The sequence below is a fragment of the Carassius carassius genome, chromosome 45, assembly GCF_963082965.1.
Source record: "Carassius carassius chromosome 45, fCarCar2.1, whole genome shotgun sequence".
Classification (NCBI taxonomy): Eukaryota; Metazoa; Chordata; class Actinopteri; order Cypriniformes; family Cyprinidae; genus Carassius; species Carassius carassius.
The window spans coordinates 11,140,683-11,157,779 of NC_081799.1; the positions used below are offsets into that span (position 1 = coordinate 11,140,683).

Genomic DNA, 17,097 nt, shown 5'->3' on the forward strand with positions numbered 1-17,097 from the left:
GCAACGCAATATCTTGTTTTGTATGAGGAAAGTAATGATGACACATTCTAATCGTTGTAATTTTTCTCACTCAGATGGGGAGGGAGAGGGACAGCTGTCCCCTCCTGTTGGAGCTGGAGTCAACAGTAACAGCTGGAGCTTCCGCTACGGTGCAGGCCCTGGCTACGGTCCTCCACAAGTCCTGAAGCCGGGAGAGATCCCCCCTGAAGCCTTCATTATTCCCGGCTCTCCTGCCATCATCTCCATTCGGCAGGACCCAGGTGCCGTTGATGATAAGGGCGAGTTCATCACCTTCGGAAAGAAAGAGGAGTCTAAGAAGAAGAAAAAGAAGAAGAAGGAAAAGAAGGACAAGAAGGATAAAGGAAAAGATGATGGCGAGGAGTAACAAAGAACGTCCCACTACAGTATTACAGCTATCAGCTTATGTTTGTGGCAAATGCTGACAGAAAGAGAAAACCAAAAATACTGAAAATGTAAAGAGAGAAGTTCCTTCTACATACATTATTTAGCAACTCCAGTTAAATAAAGAAGATAAATTACAAATTAACCCTGTGAACCAGTGACTCTGATTGGCTATTTTTCTAGTTCTAGCTGAAATGAATCAGCGATGTCCAAGAAAGAACTCTAGTCTGCAAAATGCAAACCAAGCCCAGTCGCACCTTGTAAATTACATTTTCAACCATAATGAGGGAAGTCCCTCTCCTCTTTTAAAAGGATCAAATGAATCCAGTTAAACTGTATATGAACTCATGCCATAACAAGAGTTTTCTCTAACTCCATCCCTGCCTTCCTCCCTCAACGTCACAAGGGGAAGAAACAACCACCCCTGGCTCTGTCTCACTCCTTGATCTGCTGGAAACAAAACTTTGTAAAAGAAAAAAAGACCACTTTATCAGAAAGACCAGTATCTGATTTCTAGAGCAGATAAAAAATGCCCACAGAGCTGGGAATGTAGCAGCGAAATCACTTGCTTTACACTCACAAAAACGTCCTAGAACAGGCCACAGAGATCTCTAATGCTTCTGTCCTGCTCCCAAAGTATTGCTGAAATCTCAAATGATGCTTTACTTAGTATATTTTCTAAGAGCAAGTCAATCTAATCTTATGCACACACATGATTTGTATAAATACAAATCACAAATTGATGTGCATTTGTGCTCTCTAATGCATAACACACTATCAACAGGCTGTCCACATGCTGTACACCTAAAATCACCACAGGACTGAAGCACTGCAGCCTCTCAATAGTCTGTAAAATAGTAGAATGGATGCTTGTGGCTTCATTTCAAAACACACCCACTTCCTTTGCTGCTGTTTTGAATGTTTGATAGATGTCATCCCACTTCCTGACAGCTTTATGTCTTAGTCTAGCTACATGCCCTTAGCTATTGCTTGTAACTTTTGCATTTCCAATGTTGCCATCCCTCCTTTATCTGATGTGCATTGCTGGCCTCATGTCAGTACTGCCCCCTGGTGGCTCGTATTGTACAATGTGACAAGAAAGAGCAGAAGATCAAGTTAATATTATTGTCACTTCTTCTGCTGGAAACATAAGCACAGGTACTGGCCCCTACATGCATACACACACACTCAAGACACACCAGTGATATGCTCTCACAGCAGTTGAACCACCATGGACTATGCAGCAATGATTATGGGCATGTTTAACTAACTACAGCATATGGTGCTTTCTAGGGCAAAAATAGAAGTTGAGTGGAGATTAGACTGAGAAGACCACAGTGGTGGGCAGTACAGAGTTTTTCTACTGTATATATCAATAATGAGATATAGCTTCATGACAGTTCCATAGTTGTTGATTAAAATTGTGTATATAATGGGAATGTTTTCTTAACATTCAGACATCATGCTTAAATTTTCTGTTTTTAAGAGGGAGCACATCTCTCCTTTCTTTCCCTTCTAAGTCTGTAGAGATACTGTTCAGTAAAGGAGAGATGTTCGTGCTGCTATGAGACACACACAAAACATAATCACAAAAAGATAATCACAAAACACACACACACACACACACACACACACACACACACACACACACACACACACACACACACACACACACACACACACACACACACACACACTCTCTCACTTTCAGTCTCTTTCAGGTGTGGTTCAGTGCTGTCAGATCACCAAGTGACTGTATTGCATGTTAAACGCAATTAAAACAGAAATTATATATAGATATAAAAGAACAGATATGTTTTTCATAATTATAATTTGTTTTTCTCATTTATGATCAAACTGGAGATGTGTTTCATCTCTGCTGAAGTATGTAGACATTAATCAAATTATTCATACACAAAAATATACTGATTACATACATGCATAGAGCATAAAAAGAAGACACCGAAAAGATGTCGGCTCTGTGGCGATCAACGTTAACATTAACATTTTAGCTATATGTAATGCTGTAGTGTTTTGATCTAAATTGCTTTTCTTTTTTTTTTCTTTTTTTACAACCTTATGATTTTTGCAACTTGAAAGGATCAATCCTTCGTTTTGTGCTAGGCTTTGAAATCAATGACACTGTAATGTGAGCCAGTTCATACTTCCCTATGATATAAACCTCTCCCTTCAAAAAAAAAGAAAAAAAAAAGAAAAAAAAAAACTCAAAAATGATAAAACAGGAAATAAAAAGGTCTATGTATTCTGCTTGTGTGTAGTAATTATATATCAATTCATACAGTGCCTAAGTGGCACTATGCTTTTGACTTTGACAGTGCAAATCTGTTGGATGAATTTTTTTTTTTTTTTTTTTTGTACGCCTGCTCATCAGTGTAATGGTGTTTATTATTTTATATTACTTTATGAAATCTGGTAATGTGTTTTGTTTATAAATCACAAATAAAGTTTTCTTTCATAAGTATTGGAGATTTATATGTGGTTTATATTTTGCCTGTCTATATTGTTAGCAAACAGCATTGGTTTAAATAATAGTCTATATTAAATATTTGTTCATCTTTTGCACTAAAAATAACATTACACCACATGCATTTATCGGATGTGCTAACCTAACACTTTTTACCAGCTGGATATTTGTCATTAAACTAGTTCACAGCTTACAGTGGCAGGCTATGTGGTAACTTGAATAAGCTTTCTATTGCAAGATTTTTTAGTGACTATTCAAAGAAGGTGGACCTGAAAGTTTCACCTTCACAAATAATAAATATTCTGAAACAAACCGACGCTATTGTTCTCCAAGGAATGAAATACAAGGATTAAATTAAGTTCCCGTGCTTGGGGTAATTATTTGAAGTAACGCAAGTTTGAACGGCTGAACTTTGAATGTATAATAATGTATGCATTGAAACTGCCTCTTTCGGATCTTTTCTCCAACATTCTGACGTATTATTTACGTTTGGTGAACACATACACAAAGGCGAGACACCGAACTTGGAAAATTTCTATTTAAATGTACATTAGATGTTATGCAGGATACCAGATATGTGCAGTTCAAAATCAGGACAACAATGGAAGCAGTCAAAATCAACAAAAGAGCAATGATATACAAGTGCGAAAACAAGTCTCAGTTAGCTTAATGCAATACACGTAGCAAGGTCTTTTAAATCATATAATATATCAAAAGTAAACGAAAAAAATATAAAAATAAAATTAAAAGGTAGAATAGGAAAAGCTAGTATTAGAGGCCTTTTTTTTAATTAATTTTGTTAATTGTTTACTAAATAAAAAAAGAAAACACATAGAATACAAAAATATAAGATAGTGTTAGTTTATATTTCTGTTTCTATTTTAGGCTTAGCCAGTCTAGCATTGGCTAAACTGTCACTTTCTCTCTCTTGACTATGTATACTCTATTTAAAGAAAAAAAAAAAATCATATATATATATATATATATAATATTATATATATATATATATATATATATAAAGAATATAAAATATAAAATTCATTTTTTTTCTCAGTATGCTGAATACCTTTCCAACTCGAATTTCATTCAACGGACATTTTAGCCTGTATCTGAAGTATCTATTTCAGCTGCTTTGTTCCGCGACTGTACGGAGTGCGCTGTCCATGGTGCTGAAAACATGCGCCAGTTTGTGGCGTGTGTAGCTGACATGATCTACACCTATGCACTAAAAAATAAATAAATAATAATAATAATAATTAACAAATTACTCTTTTTCCATATAAATACTTACAAACGTTTGGAATTAAAACAAAGACCATAATGTCATATTAGTATGCCTACTGTTGGTTTATGTGGTTTATCCGCAGTGTGAACAAAAGCCCAAGTTAATATTTAGTGTTTTAGGGTTTTGTATTAATCAGGTCTTCTTTTTAGGAAAGAATACTATTTCAGAGTTATATGTGACATACCAGGTAAGAAAACAATTGTGGATTTAAACCTCCATTACTAAATAAATAAATAAATAAATAAATAAATAAATAAATAAATAAATAAATAAATAAATAAATAAATAGTGGCATCTGCTCACCATGACATAAACCTCACAGACTAAACCTAAACTCAATTCAACCACACAGCGTCGCTGTTGACTAGCACTGCTGTTTTAGGGCATAAGCACACACCCATTGGTGCGGGTATCTTTCTGTTAACATTTGTGCGCACGACGACGACATAAGTCGGTTGTTTGTGAAGAGCTTTTCAAAACAACGTTTTACTTTATTACACCATAATATGGCGAAAATGTCTAAACTGCGTTTTGCCAAATGGCGATTATGGATAACATCGCTTCTCTTTTGCATTGCCGCTGCTGATGTTCGTTATTCTGTACCGGAGGAAACAAAGACAAAATATGTTATTGGAAGTCTAAGTAAGGACCTCAATTTGGATTCCGATCGCTTGACGTTTCGCAAAGCCCGTTTGGATTACCAAGGGGATAAAAGATATTGTGAAGTAGACGTAGGTTCTGGAAATCTTTTTGTTTCAGAAAGGATCGACCGAGAGATGCTGTGCGGAACGACCTCCCCCTGCCTCATGCACTTTGAATTTATTCTTGAGAATCCTTTAGAGATTCATAACGTTGTTTTGGAGGTTCAGGATATCAATGACAACCCCCCTGTTTTCCCCAAAGATTCAATTAAGCTAGAGATAAGCGAAGCAGCACCTATCGGACGTAAATTACAAATAGCTTGTGCACGCGATTTGGATGTTGGAATAAATTCAGTCCAGACCTATATTCTTAGTCAAAACAAATATTTTGTTCTTGATTCAAAATCAAATAAAGACAGGTATGTGGACATAGTTTTGAAAAACAGTCTGGATAGAGAGACAAAAGGAGAGCATTCCTTAATATTGTCTGCGGTGGATGGGGGAAATCCTCCTAAATCTGGAACTGTTGTTATCGAAGTGTTCGTGATAGATGTAAATGACAATGCACCAGTATTTTCGCAGCCTTTGTACGAAACTCGTTTATCCGAAAATGCAGCACTCGGAACGTCTGTCATTACAATTGCTGCGATCGATGTGGACCAGGGCGCAAATGGACAAATAACATATTATATCAATCACCTATCTGACAACACAAAAGAATTGTTTAAAATTGACGAAAATTATGGAGAAATATCCGTAATTGGACAGATGGACCACGAAAAGTCCTCATTGTACGAGATGGAAGTGCAGGCGGAGGACGGTGGAGGTCAGACAGGCCACTGTAAAGTTGTAATTGAAATAGATGACATAAATGACAACGCGCCTGTTATATCAGTAAAGTCTCTGAAAAGCCAAATCCCAGAAAATATCCCACCCGGTTCAGAGGTCGCTGTAATAAATGTAAAGGACCAAGATTCCGGTGAAAACAGCCGGGTTAGTTGTTCCATTTCTTCAAGTCTGCCATTTCAACTTCAGCCGTACATCAAGTCTTATTTTATTATCACTACATCTCGTTCACTTGATCGGGAGCAAATCGAAAATTATAATGTAACAATAACAGCAACGGATGGAGGTACACCCCCCTTATTCTCGAATCTAACTCTGAACATACAAGTTTCAGACATCAACGACAACTCCCCTATATTTGAGTTACAGACATATGCTGTTTATATAAGTGAAAATAACAAACCAGGTACTTCTGTTTGCTCTGTCAGTGCAAATGACCCAGACTGGAGACAGAACGGGACTGTACTGTACTCTCTGGTTCCCAGTGAAGTCAGTGGGGTCCCAGTGTCCTCATTTCTATCTATTAATGGAGATACAGGGGTGATTCATGCTGTAAGATCATTTGACTATGAGCAGTTTTGAAACTTCACTGTCAAAGTTGTTGCCAGAGACAATGGATCTCCATCGCTCAGCAGTAACGTGACTGTGACAATCTTCTTAACAGATGAGAATGATAACTCTCCACAGATATTATACCCTGTTCCTGATGGAAAGTCTTTAATGACTGAAATGATCCCTAAAGTGACTCTCTCAGGCTCTTTGGTGTCCAAGGTGATCGCTGTAGACGCTGACTCTGGACAGAATGCATGGCTGTCCTATCAGATTGTCAAATCTACTGATCCTGGACTTTTCTCCATTGGTCTCCACAGTGGAGAGATCAAAACACAACGAGACATTTCTAAATCTGACAATATGAAGCAGAACCTTGTTATTTCAGTGAAGGATAACGGACAGATCTCTCTGTCTACCACCTGTGCTGTAAATTTACTAATTTCTGACAACCTTTCTGAAGTTCCTGAACTTAAAGATATGACTTATGAGGACAACAGCGCTAAATTAACATCTTACTTGATCATTGCATTAGTTTCTGTGTCCACCTTCTTCCTGACGTTCATCATATACTGATCGTGGCAGTGAAGTTTTGTCACAGGAGAAAGCCCAGACTGTTGTTTGATGGAGCAGTTGCTATTCCCAGTGCCTATCTCCCTCCCAACTATGCAGAGGTGAATGAAGCAGGAACTCTCCGCAGCTCTTACAATTATGATACGTATCTAACCACAGGCTCGCGCACCAGTGACTTTAAGTTTGTGAGTTCGTATAATGAAAACACGCTTCCTGCTGGTGGGACTCTGAAAAAGCAACACAATATTCAATTTGGCTCTAGCATGATAACACTTGACATTAAAGGAAATGAAGATGAGGTAAGAGAAGTTAACTTCTTCTGGACTCTCTTTAATTACTTGATTTCCTGGTGTTTCATTGATGATAATGATGATGATTATGATGATTATATCAGGCACTTCTTTTTAAAGTGGTTCTTGTTTAAATCCTATGGGTGAATCTCACAGTTCATTACAAATATCTGTGTTATATCCAGTCGTGTAAATGGCCAAAATTTACTGGGGGGACTCTAGCTTGGAAGGTGGGTGGGGGTTGGAATTGTAATTTTAGATGACCTTTTGGATGTATTTAATTATAAAACACTTTATAATCTATAATAACATTAAACTTATTTCATATTTTCTCCAAACCTTCTTGGATATTAAGACAGGCACCTGCAGTTCTGGCCAAATTAAAGATACATTGTGTGTGACTGCACTTTTTAATGTAAGCATCAATGATAACTGATTGTGTTTAATTAAAAAAAAAAAAAAAAAAAAAAAAAAAAATTAGTTAAATGATAGAATGATTTGATAAAAATCTGAATGATTAGTGATGATCCCATTTAGCTAAGCCCTCAAAACACTTCTTATTTACTGGTACAGTATTGCCTGATCTGTAGATTACATTTAACAGTTTACACTTTGCATAAACATTTGCAATTAGTTTTTAAAAGGAAACATTATCTTAAGGACTCCATGCTTGCATACATTTTCAAGAGCACTTGTTTTCCTACTCGACATCTTAAAGTTTTCTACTTTATTATTTTATTTTTTTGTTACCTTTGTAATGCCTTTAACTTTATTAAATGTATGCTATATTTTGTGCCAAAAAAGATGTATAAACTTTTATTTTTTTAAATTTTAACTTTTTAAAATTTTAATGAAACAATAAATTCAATTAAAATAATAAGATACAATCAGGAGGAATAAATTACTAATCAAATTAAATCAGCATCAACAAGTCATCTTTGCATGGCACAGAAGAGCACAAATGTGGCATAACAGACTTTCTCATTGCACTAATGAATTTTGAACCAGATACATAAGCTTATTTTCATGGTAGTTCTTTCTTTCTTTCTTTCTTTCTTTCTTTCTTTCTTTCTTTCTTTCTTTCTTTCTTTTTTAATTAGTTGTTATAGTCTTTCACAGAGTTATAGTCTTTTTTTTATCATATTATCCACTATTTTGTCTAAAGCCTCATAAGAGTTTTGCATTTATTTAATCTTTTTTTTTATGACAGTTCCTTTGTCTTTTTATATATTGTATTGTTGTTTATTTATTTAGTTGCACATCATTTAGGTTAAAACATGGAGTAGGTATGGTTGAAGTACCTAAAGACATTCATCTTATGTTAAAAACTAATTTTCTGATTTATTTAAGGTAAATTCAGAATTACTTATGTGTTTTTTCGCCGAGTCTGTCTATGAGGTCATTCGTTTACAGAACCGCAGGTCAGGACAGCACCAGTACTGACTGTTGTAATGTGGCTCTGAAAACGTGTCCTTTTTCACTTACTTTCCAGTTTAACTTCTTCTGAAGTAAATAGTTATTTTCACAATAATAAGATTTGAAATACTTCATACTTGAACGTCAATATGTGATGTGTTTTCATTAAATGGACCAGATTATGTAGGACGTGAGTTTTTCATTTTATAAATTTGAGTACTTCCTACACACTATTAAAGGGACTTCAATATTGCGTTCATCAATTCTGGTTAAAAAAAAAAAAAAAAAAAAAACACTAAAGTCTATTTTTTCACTATTTTTATTTTTTATTTGTTTGTTATACATTTATTGTTTATTTGTGAATAATTGCGGTCTTCAAACGGGTTTAGTTATGTGGCATTGGTTAAACTGTGCGTTTGAGATCTGTCAGATTGAACGGTTTCTTGTGATTTTCTGTTGTAGTTTTATCCTGAAAACAAAATTTGCTCTTTTGGAAGTTCTATCGCAGATTTTCTGAAAGTTCTAGATTAATTATTACTTTGAGGCCGAAATTAGCTACACTGTGAATACGCTAAAACGTAAAAAAAAAAAAAGAAAAAAAAAAAACACTTTGTTGAATCTTAAATTAGGATGATGAGGATTCCATTTAAAGTTGCGTTAGTATTTTCTCGTTTAATGTCTTCTCGCTGAAGTTATCCCATTTCAGAACCACAACCAAGGACACCACCAGAACTCTATGTTATTGTTTTGCTGGAAAAGTGTAACCTTTTATAATTTCTTTCCTGTATTATTTTTATGTAAATTGTCATTTTACAATAATAGGCGTTGGCAAACATCAAACTCTACTTGGTTAACTTTATATTTTCGATAAATACATAACTGATGCAATGACCCCAAAATACTGACAGTGTCGCTATTCACCAAGACTGATAAATCTCTCCTTCCACACTTAATGTATGCAGTTTGAGCTCTGTCTGTTAGAATAAACGTCGCAAAAAATGGAATCACCGTCCGTCGATGCTGATAGAATTATTGGATTATAATCCGTTTAAGAGTCATTTACTGTTGAGCATTTACATCATCAACGATTCAAAATGGAACACAGTTTAGTTTCAGTTTATTCCTTTGCGTTTTTCGTGGTTATTTTCTTTCATTTTAGAACCGTCTGTGCTGATCTGAGCTACAGTATTCCGGAAGAAACGAAGCGCCAGTATATAATTGGAAATATAACCAAGGATCTGAGGATGGATGTTAAACAATTGTCTGCTCGTAAGACTCGGGTAGAAACGGAGGACAGCAGCAAACGGTACTGTGATGTCAATCTGAATACTGGTGATTTAATCGTGACAGAGACAATAGACCGAGAGGAGCTTTGTGGATCTCGAATGTCTTGCATTCTCAGTTATGAGCTTGTCCTGGAAAACCCTCTTGAGGTTCACCGTATAATTCTACAAATTGAAGATATAAATGACAACACACCACGATTTGCAAGAAAACGTATTGACTTAGAAATCAGAGAGTCCGTAGACAAAGGCCAGCGATTCCGTTTGGACGAGGCGCATGACACGGATATTGGACAAAATGCTATTAACAGCTATTCACTGGAGATAAATAAACATTTTGTTTTGAATGTTCATGATACTGCAGATGGAGGAAAATACGCTGAACTCGTGCTGGAAAAGGAGTTGGATCGTGAGCAGCAGAAGGAGATAGATATGATACTCACAGCCACTGATGGTGGTTCACCGCAGAGGTCTGGCACAGCTGTCATACACATCACTGTTCTCGATGCTAATGATAATGTGCCAGTGTTTAGTGAGTCTGTTTATAAAGTCACTGTGGCTGAAAATACACCTTCAGGAACAGAGATAATCAAAGTGAGCGCCACTGATGCTGATGAAGGTCCAAACGGGGAAGTGACCTATGAATTTAGCAGAATATCAGACAAAACTTATAAATTATTTTCTATTGATAAGACAACGGGACAAATTGTGGTGACTGGAGAAATTGATTATGAAAAAGACAAAATGTATGAAATGGGAATTCAAGCTAAAGATGCACTGGGATTGGCATCAACTGCTAAAATTATAATAGATATAACTGATGTTAATGATAATTCACCAAGGATCATCCTCAAATCTTTAAATAATCCAGTACCTGAAAACTGTGAGCCAGGCACTGAGTTGGGAATTATTAATGTTCAAGACAAAGACTCCGAAGAAAATCGGCAGATTCGTTGCTCTGTTCAGCAAAATGTTCCTTTCAAACTGAAACCATCTGTTAAAAACTATTTCTCTCTAGTAACTACAAAAGCTCTAGACCGAGAGAGAGAATCTGATTATAACATTACCATCACAGCCACAGATGGGGGATCTCCACCACTATCCACCTCCATGATAATTAATTTATTTGTATCAGATGTGAATGACAATCCTCCTGTGTTTGAACAGCAGTCCTACAGCACTTATATAAGTGAAAATAACAAAGCAGGTACTTCTGTTTGTTCTGTTAGTGCAAATGACCCAGACTGGAGACAGAACGGGACTGTACTGTACTCTCTGGCTCCCAGTGAAGTCAATGGGGTCCCAGTGTCCTCCTTTCTATCTATTAATGGAGATACAGGGGTGATTCATGCTGTAAAATCATTTGACTATGAGCAGTTCAGAAACTTCACTGTCAAAGTTGTTGCCAGAGACAATGGATCTCCATCGCTCAGCAGTAACGTGACTGTGAAAGTCTTCATAACAGATGAGAATGATAACTCTCCACAGATATTATACCCTGTTCCTGATGGAAAGTCTTTAATGACTGAAATGATCCCTAAAGTGACTCTCTCAGGCTCTCTGGTGTCCAAGGTGATCGCTGTAGATGCTGACTCTGGACAGAATGCATGGCTGTCCTATCAGATTGTCAAATCTACTGATCCTGGACTTTTCTCCATTGGTCTCCATAGTGGAGAGATCAAAACACAACGAGACATTTCTGAATCTGACAATATGAAGCAGAACCTTGTTATTTCAGTGAAGGATAACGGACAGATCTCTCTGTCTACAACCTGTGCTGTAAATTTACTAATTTCTGACAACCTTTCTGAAGTTCCTGAACTTAAAGATATGACTTATGAGGACAACAGTGCTAAATTAACAACTTATTTGATCATTGCATTAGTTTCTGTGTCCACCTTCTTCCTGACGTTCATCATACTGATCGTGGCAGTGAAGTTTTGTCACAGGAGAAAGCCCAGACTGTTGTTTGATGGAGCAGTTGCTGTTCCCAGTGCCTATCTCCCTCCCAACTATGCAGAGGTGGATGGAGCAGGAACTCTCCGCAGCTCTTACAATTATGACGCATATCTAACCACAGGCTCGCGCACCAGTGACTTTAAGTTTTTGAGCTCATATAATGAAAACACGCTTCCTGCTGGTGGGACTCTGAAAAAGGAGCACAATTTTCAATTTGGCTCGAGCATGATAACAATTGACTTTACAGGAAATGAAGACGAGGTAAGAGAAGTTTAACTCCTCTTGCCTATTGAACTATTGTATTTCTAGATACTAGTGTCTCCGTTGATACACATAATAATAATAATAATAATATCAACCACTTCTTTCAAGAGCGATTTTTTTTAATGCTGAGCTGCGCTTTACAAGAACTTCACAGTTCATTACAAATTTCTGTATTTTATTGCTATCAGCTCTCTTAATTTCCTGCATTTCATTCAAGATATCTATAAATTACTATCGCCAAATCTATACAGAAAACTATTTAAATAGACCAGCATGAGTCTTTGGCTAGCTTTAATCCCATGATTACGTAAATTTAATGCCACAACGCTATTAGTATCAGGTATGACGGCATATTACATTGCAGTGATGAATTTTGGAAAAGATACATATTATTATTATTATTATTTTTTTAGGTTGATAGTAGCCAACGGTGCAAACCATATTATTAAAACCTAGGAGTAGTTAATACAAAGACATTTTTTTTTATTTTTAAAACCTGTTTGTCTCACTTATTTTGAGTAAATTCTGAATTTCTCAAGTGTTTTTCGGCTAATGTGTCCGTGAAGTCATTCGGTTTCAGAACCACAGGTCTAGACAGCACCAGCACTGACTGCTGCTGTAGCTCTGAAAACGGGACCTATGTCACTTACTTCCCAATGTAATTTCTTCTAAAGTAAATAATCGTTACAAAATAGCAAAAAAAAAAAAAAAAAAAAAAGTTTGAACTACCTCACACTTGAAGGCAATCAATGTCTTTAGTGTTTTCATTAAATGTAATTTTATTAATAAGATTCGGGAGGAGCGCGTCAGATACTTAGCCTAATCAACACAGGTGGACCATAATCAAGTAATCAATCCCATAGTATAAATATCGCTGACTTACCTCTATCCATTGACGGTTTATCAGCATCCCTCCTCCACCCCATCTCCTCACTTCAAGTTCACTTTATAAATAGACGGGGAAGGGGGGGGGGGGGGGTACTCTAGGTACTCTAGGTACTCTAGGTACTCTAGGTTCGGGCCATTCCCGAGCTCGGAGCCCTTCCCCGGACAGCACGCCAAATACGCATTCCATACCTCAGCTAATTATATGTAAGCGTGAACTATTGAAATGGACAATATTATGTAGTACGCGTTTTTTTTATCTCATAAATGTGCGTTCTCCCTGCCTTCCTGTACAACGTTAACAGTATTTAACTTTGCCTTCGTCAATTGTGATTAAACATACGAAAGTCTATTTTTGATTAATTTCTCTGCTGTTTTTTTTTTTTTTTTGGCATGTTTATAAAGGAAATTGTGGTCTTTAAAAATGTTTAGAAAAGATAATGTGGCCCCGGCTATGTTGTGTATTTGAGCTCTGTTAGTTTTAGCATTTTCTTGCAATTTTCTGTTACTGTTTTATCCTAAAGACAAACTTAGCTTTTTTTTTTTTTTTGTAAGTTTTAACATAGATGGCCTTAAAGTGTTAGAACAATTATCACTTTGAGGTCGATAGTACAGTATACAACGTTAAAACTTGTTTTAAGCGCTGAATAGGATGATAAGCATTCATTTCTTATAGAGCGGATTTACTGTTTTATTCAACATGCATTTAAAGTAACGTTATTTTCTCGTTGAATGTCTCTGAGGTCATCCAAGTTTCAGAACCACAAGCATGGACAGCACCAGGACTGTCTGTTCTTCTTAACCTCTGAATGTATGACAATTTTCAATTCCTTTCCCATATTTATGTTTATTAAATTTATATTTTACAATAATACACCCTGACAAACATCAAATTTCACTTGGTTAATCCCTGCTGTATTTTCAACAAATAAATGACAGATGCAATGACCCCAAAATACTCAGAGTGTCGCTATTCACCAAAACTATGCTGCGTCTCTCCTCCCACACGTAATATATTTGTGAGATCTGTCTGTTAGAATAAACGAAGCATAAAATGGAGTAAACGTCCGTCGATCCTGAGAGAATTATTGGAATATCATCCGTCAAAGGATCGTTTGTTAGTCAATTGCAACGTCCGGTCTTCAGAAATGGAACACAAATTGTTTGCAGTTCATTTCTTTGCGTTTTTCGTGGCTTTTCTTCTGTTTCCCTTGAAAGCCGTCTGTTCAGATCTGAGCTACAGCATTCCGGAAGAAACGAAGCGCCAGTATGTGATTGGAAATATAGCCAAGGATCTCGGGATGGACGCGAAACAATTGTCTGCTCGTAAGTCTCGGATAGACACGGAGGACAGCAGCAAACGGTACTGTGATGTTAATCTGAATACTGGTGACTTAATCGTTGCAGAGACAATAGACCGAGAGGAGCTTTGTGGATCTCGAATGTCCTGCATTCTCAGTTATGAGCTCGTCCTGGAAAACCCTCTTGAAGTTCACCGTATAATTCTGCAAATTCAGGATATAAATGACAACGCACCACGATTTCCAAATGACCGTTTTAATTTCGAAATCGGAGAATCAGCATATAAAGGTCAGCGACTCCGTTTGCATGAGGCACATGATTCAGATATTGGGTTTAATGCAGTCAATAGCTATTTACTGGAGAGAAACGACCATTTTGTTTTGAATGTTCATGATACTGTAGATGGAGGAAAATACGCTGAACTCGTGCTGGAAAAGGAGTTGGATCGTGAACAGCAGAAGGAGATAGATATGATACTCACAGCCACTGATGGTGGTTCACCGCAGAGGTCTGGCACTGCTGTCATACACATCACTGTTCTCGATGCTAATGATAATGTGCCAGTGTTTAGTGAGTCTGTTTATAAAGTCACTGTGGCTGAAAATACACCTTCAGGAACAGAGATAATCAAAGTGAGCGCCACTGATGCTGATGAAGGTCCAAACGGGGAAGTGACCTATGAATTTAGCAGAATGTCAGATAAAACTGCTAAATTATTTTTTATTAACAAGGCAACAGGACAAATTGTGGTGATCGGAGAAATTGATTATGAAAGTGAAAGAAACTATGAAATAGGAATTCATGCTCAAGATGCCTCTGGATTAGCATCAACAGCAAAAGTTATCATAGATATAACTGATGTTAATGATAATCCACCTAGAATCATCCTTAAATCTTTTAATAATCCAGTACCTGAAAACTCTGAGCCAGGCACTGAGTTGGGAATTATTAATGTTCAAGACAAAGATTCAGGAGAAAATCGGCAGATTCGTTGCTCTGTTCAGCAAAATGTTCCTTTCAAACTGAACCCATCTGTTAAAAACTATTTCTCTTTGGTTACTACAAAAGCTCTAGACCGAGAGAAAAAATCTGATTATAACATTACCATCACAGCCACAGATGGGGGATCTCCACCACTATCCACCTCCATGATAATTAATTTATTTGTCTCAGATGTGAATGACAATCCTCCTGTGTTTGAACAGCAGTCCTACAGCACTTATATAAGTGAAAATAACAAAGCAGGCACTTCTGTTTGTTCTGTCAGTGCAAATGACCCAGACTGGAGACAGAACGGGACTGTACTGTACTCTCTTGCTCCCAGTGAAGTCAATGGGGTCCCAGTGTCCTCCTTTCTATCTATTAATGGAGATACAGGGGTGATTCATGCTGTAAGATCATTTGACTATGAGCAGTTCAGAAACTTCACTGTCAAAGTTGTTGCCAGAGACAATGGATCTCCATCGCTCAGCAGTAACGTGACTGTGAAAGTCTTTATAACAGATGAGAATGATAACTCTCCACAGATATTATACCCTGTTCCTGATGGAAAGTCTTTAATGACTGAAATGATCCCTAAAGTGACTCTCTCAGGCTCTCTGGTGTCCAAGGTGATCGCTGTAGATGCTGACTCTGGACAGAATGCATGGCTGTCCTATCAGATTGTCAAATCTACTGATCCTGGACTTTTCTCCATTGGTCTCCATAGTGGAGAGATCAAAACACAACGAGACATTTCTGAATCTGACAATATGAAGCAGAACCTTGTTATTTCAGTGAAGGATAACGGACTGATCTCTCTGTCTACAACCTGTGCTGTAAATTTACTAAATTCTGACAACCTTTCTGAAGTTCCTGAACAAAAAGATATTACTTATCAGAACAACAACTCTAAACTGACGTCATATTTGATCATTGCATTAGTTTCTGTGTCCACCTTCTTCCTGACGTTCATCATACTGGTCGTGGCAGTGAAGTTTTGTCACAGGAGAAAGCCCAGACTGTTGTTTGATGGAGCAGTTGCTGTTCCTAGTGCCTATCTCCCTCCCAACTATGCAGAGGTGGATGGAGCAGGAACTCTCTGCAGCTCTTACAATTATGACGCGTATCTAACCACAGGCTCGCGCACCAGTGACTTTAAGTTTGTGAGCTCATATAATGAAAACACGCTTCCTGCTGGTGGGACTCTAAAAAAGGAGCGCAGTTTTCATTTTGGCTCGAGCATGATAACACTTGACGTTACAGGAAATGAAGATGAGGTGAGAAAGCTTTGACTCTGCACTCTCTTAAGTTACCATTTCCGTATAGAATGTTTTATTTAATTTATAGCCATTATTATTAATAATGTCAGCTACTTGCTTCAGTGGTACTTGTTTAAAGTGTCTGGGTGGTTGTTCATACGAACCTTACACTTCATCATCATCATCATCATCATCATCATCATCATTTTATTATTTTATTTTATTTTATTTTTATATTTATTTTTATACTTCCTGACTTTCATGTGAAGTGAGTAATGGGAGTTAATGTTGGAGCAACTTCCATTACACTGTAAACAATTAGCGACAATTTCGATCTATGAACGCAATAATAAGCATTTTCAAAAACTGGGTACAATGAGGTGACATGTGCATTAACAAATTGATTTCGATATACCATGAATGACCCCCAAAGTTCTATAATTTTTGCCACAATATCAGGCTCGTGTTACATATCGCTGTAGTAATATATGTACAGTATAATAAAATGTACTTTCCCTTAAAGGGTCATATGATGCGATTTTAATTTTTCCTTACTCTCTGGAGTGTTAAACTCTTGGTTCATAAAGAAGGTCTGTAAAGTTGCAAAGACTAAAGTCTCAAATCCAAAGAGATATTCTTTATAAAAGTTAAGAGTCAACCACGCCCTCATAAAACTA

At 36.8% G+C, this 17,097-nt stretch overlaps 1 protein-coding gene across 21 annotated transcripts in view; it reads left to right on the forward strand.

The window, feature by feature from the left end:
* Positions 1-17,097, forward strand: part of LOC132127880 (protocadherin alpha-C2-like) — a 149,848-nt gene that overhangs the window by 46,759 nt on the left and 85,992 nt on the right. For 9 of the 21 annotated variants that reach the window (XM_059540119.1, XM_059540132.1, XM_059540123.1 and 6 more), the window contains one exon: positions 75-2,042. The exons of 8 other annotated variants lie outside the window; for them this stretch is intronic. In XM_059540119.1, the coding sequence (XP_059396102.1) occupies positions 75-385 (311 nt within the window). In that variant the 3' untranslated portion in view covers positions 386-2,042. Of the gene's footprint in view, positions 1-74; positions 2,043-9,455; positions 11,991-13,925; positions 16,439-17,097 lie in introns of those variants that run through there. 4 more of the 21 variants (XM_059540098.1, XM_059540121.1, XM_059540122.1 and 1 more) reach the window with 3 other exon arrangements.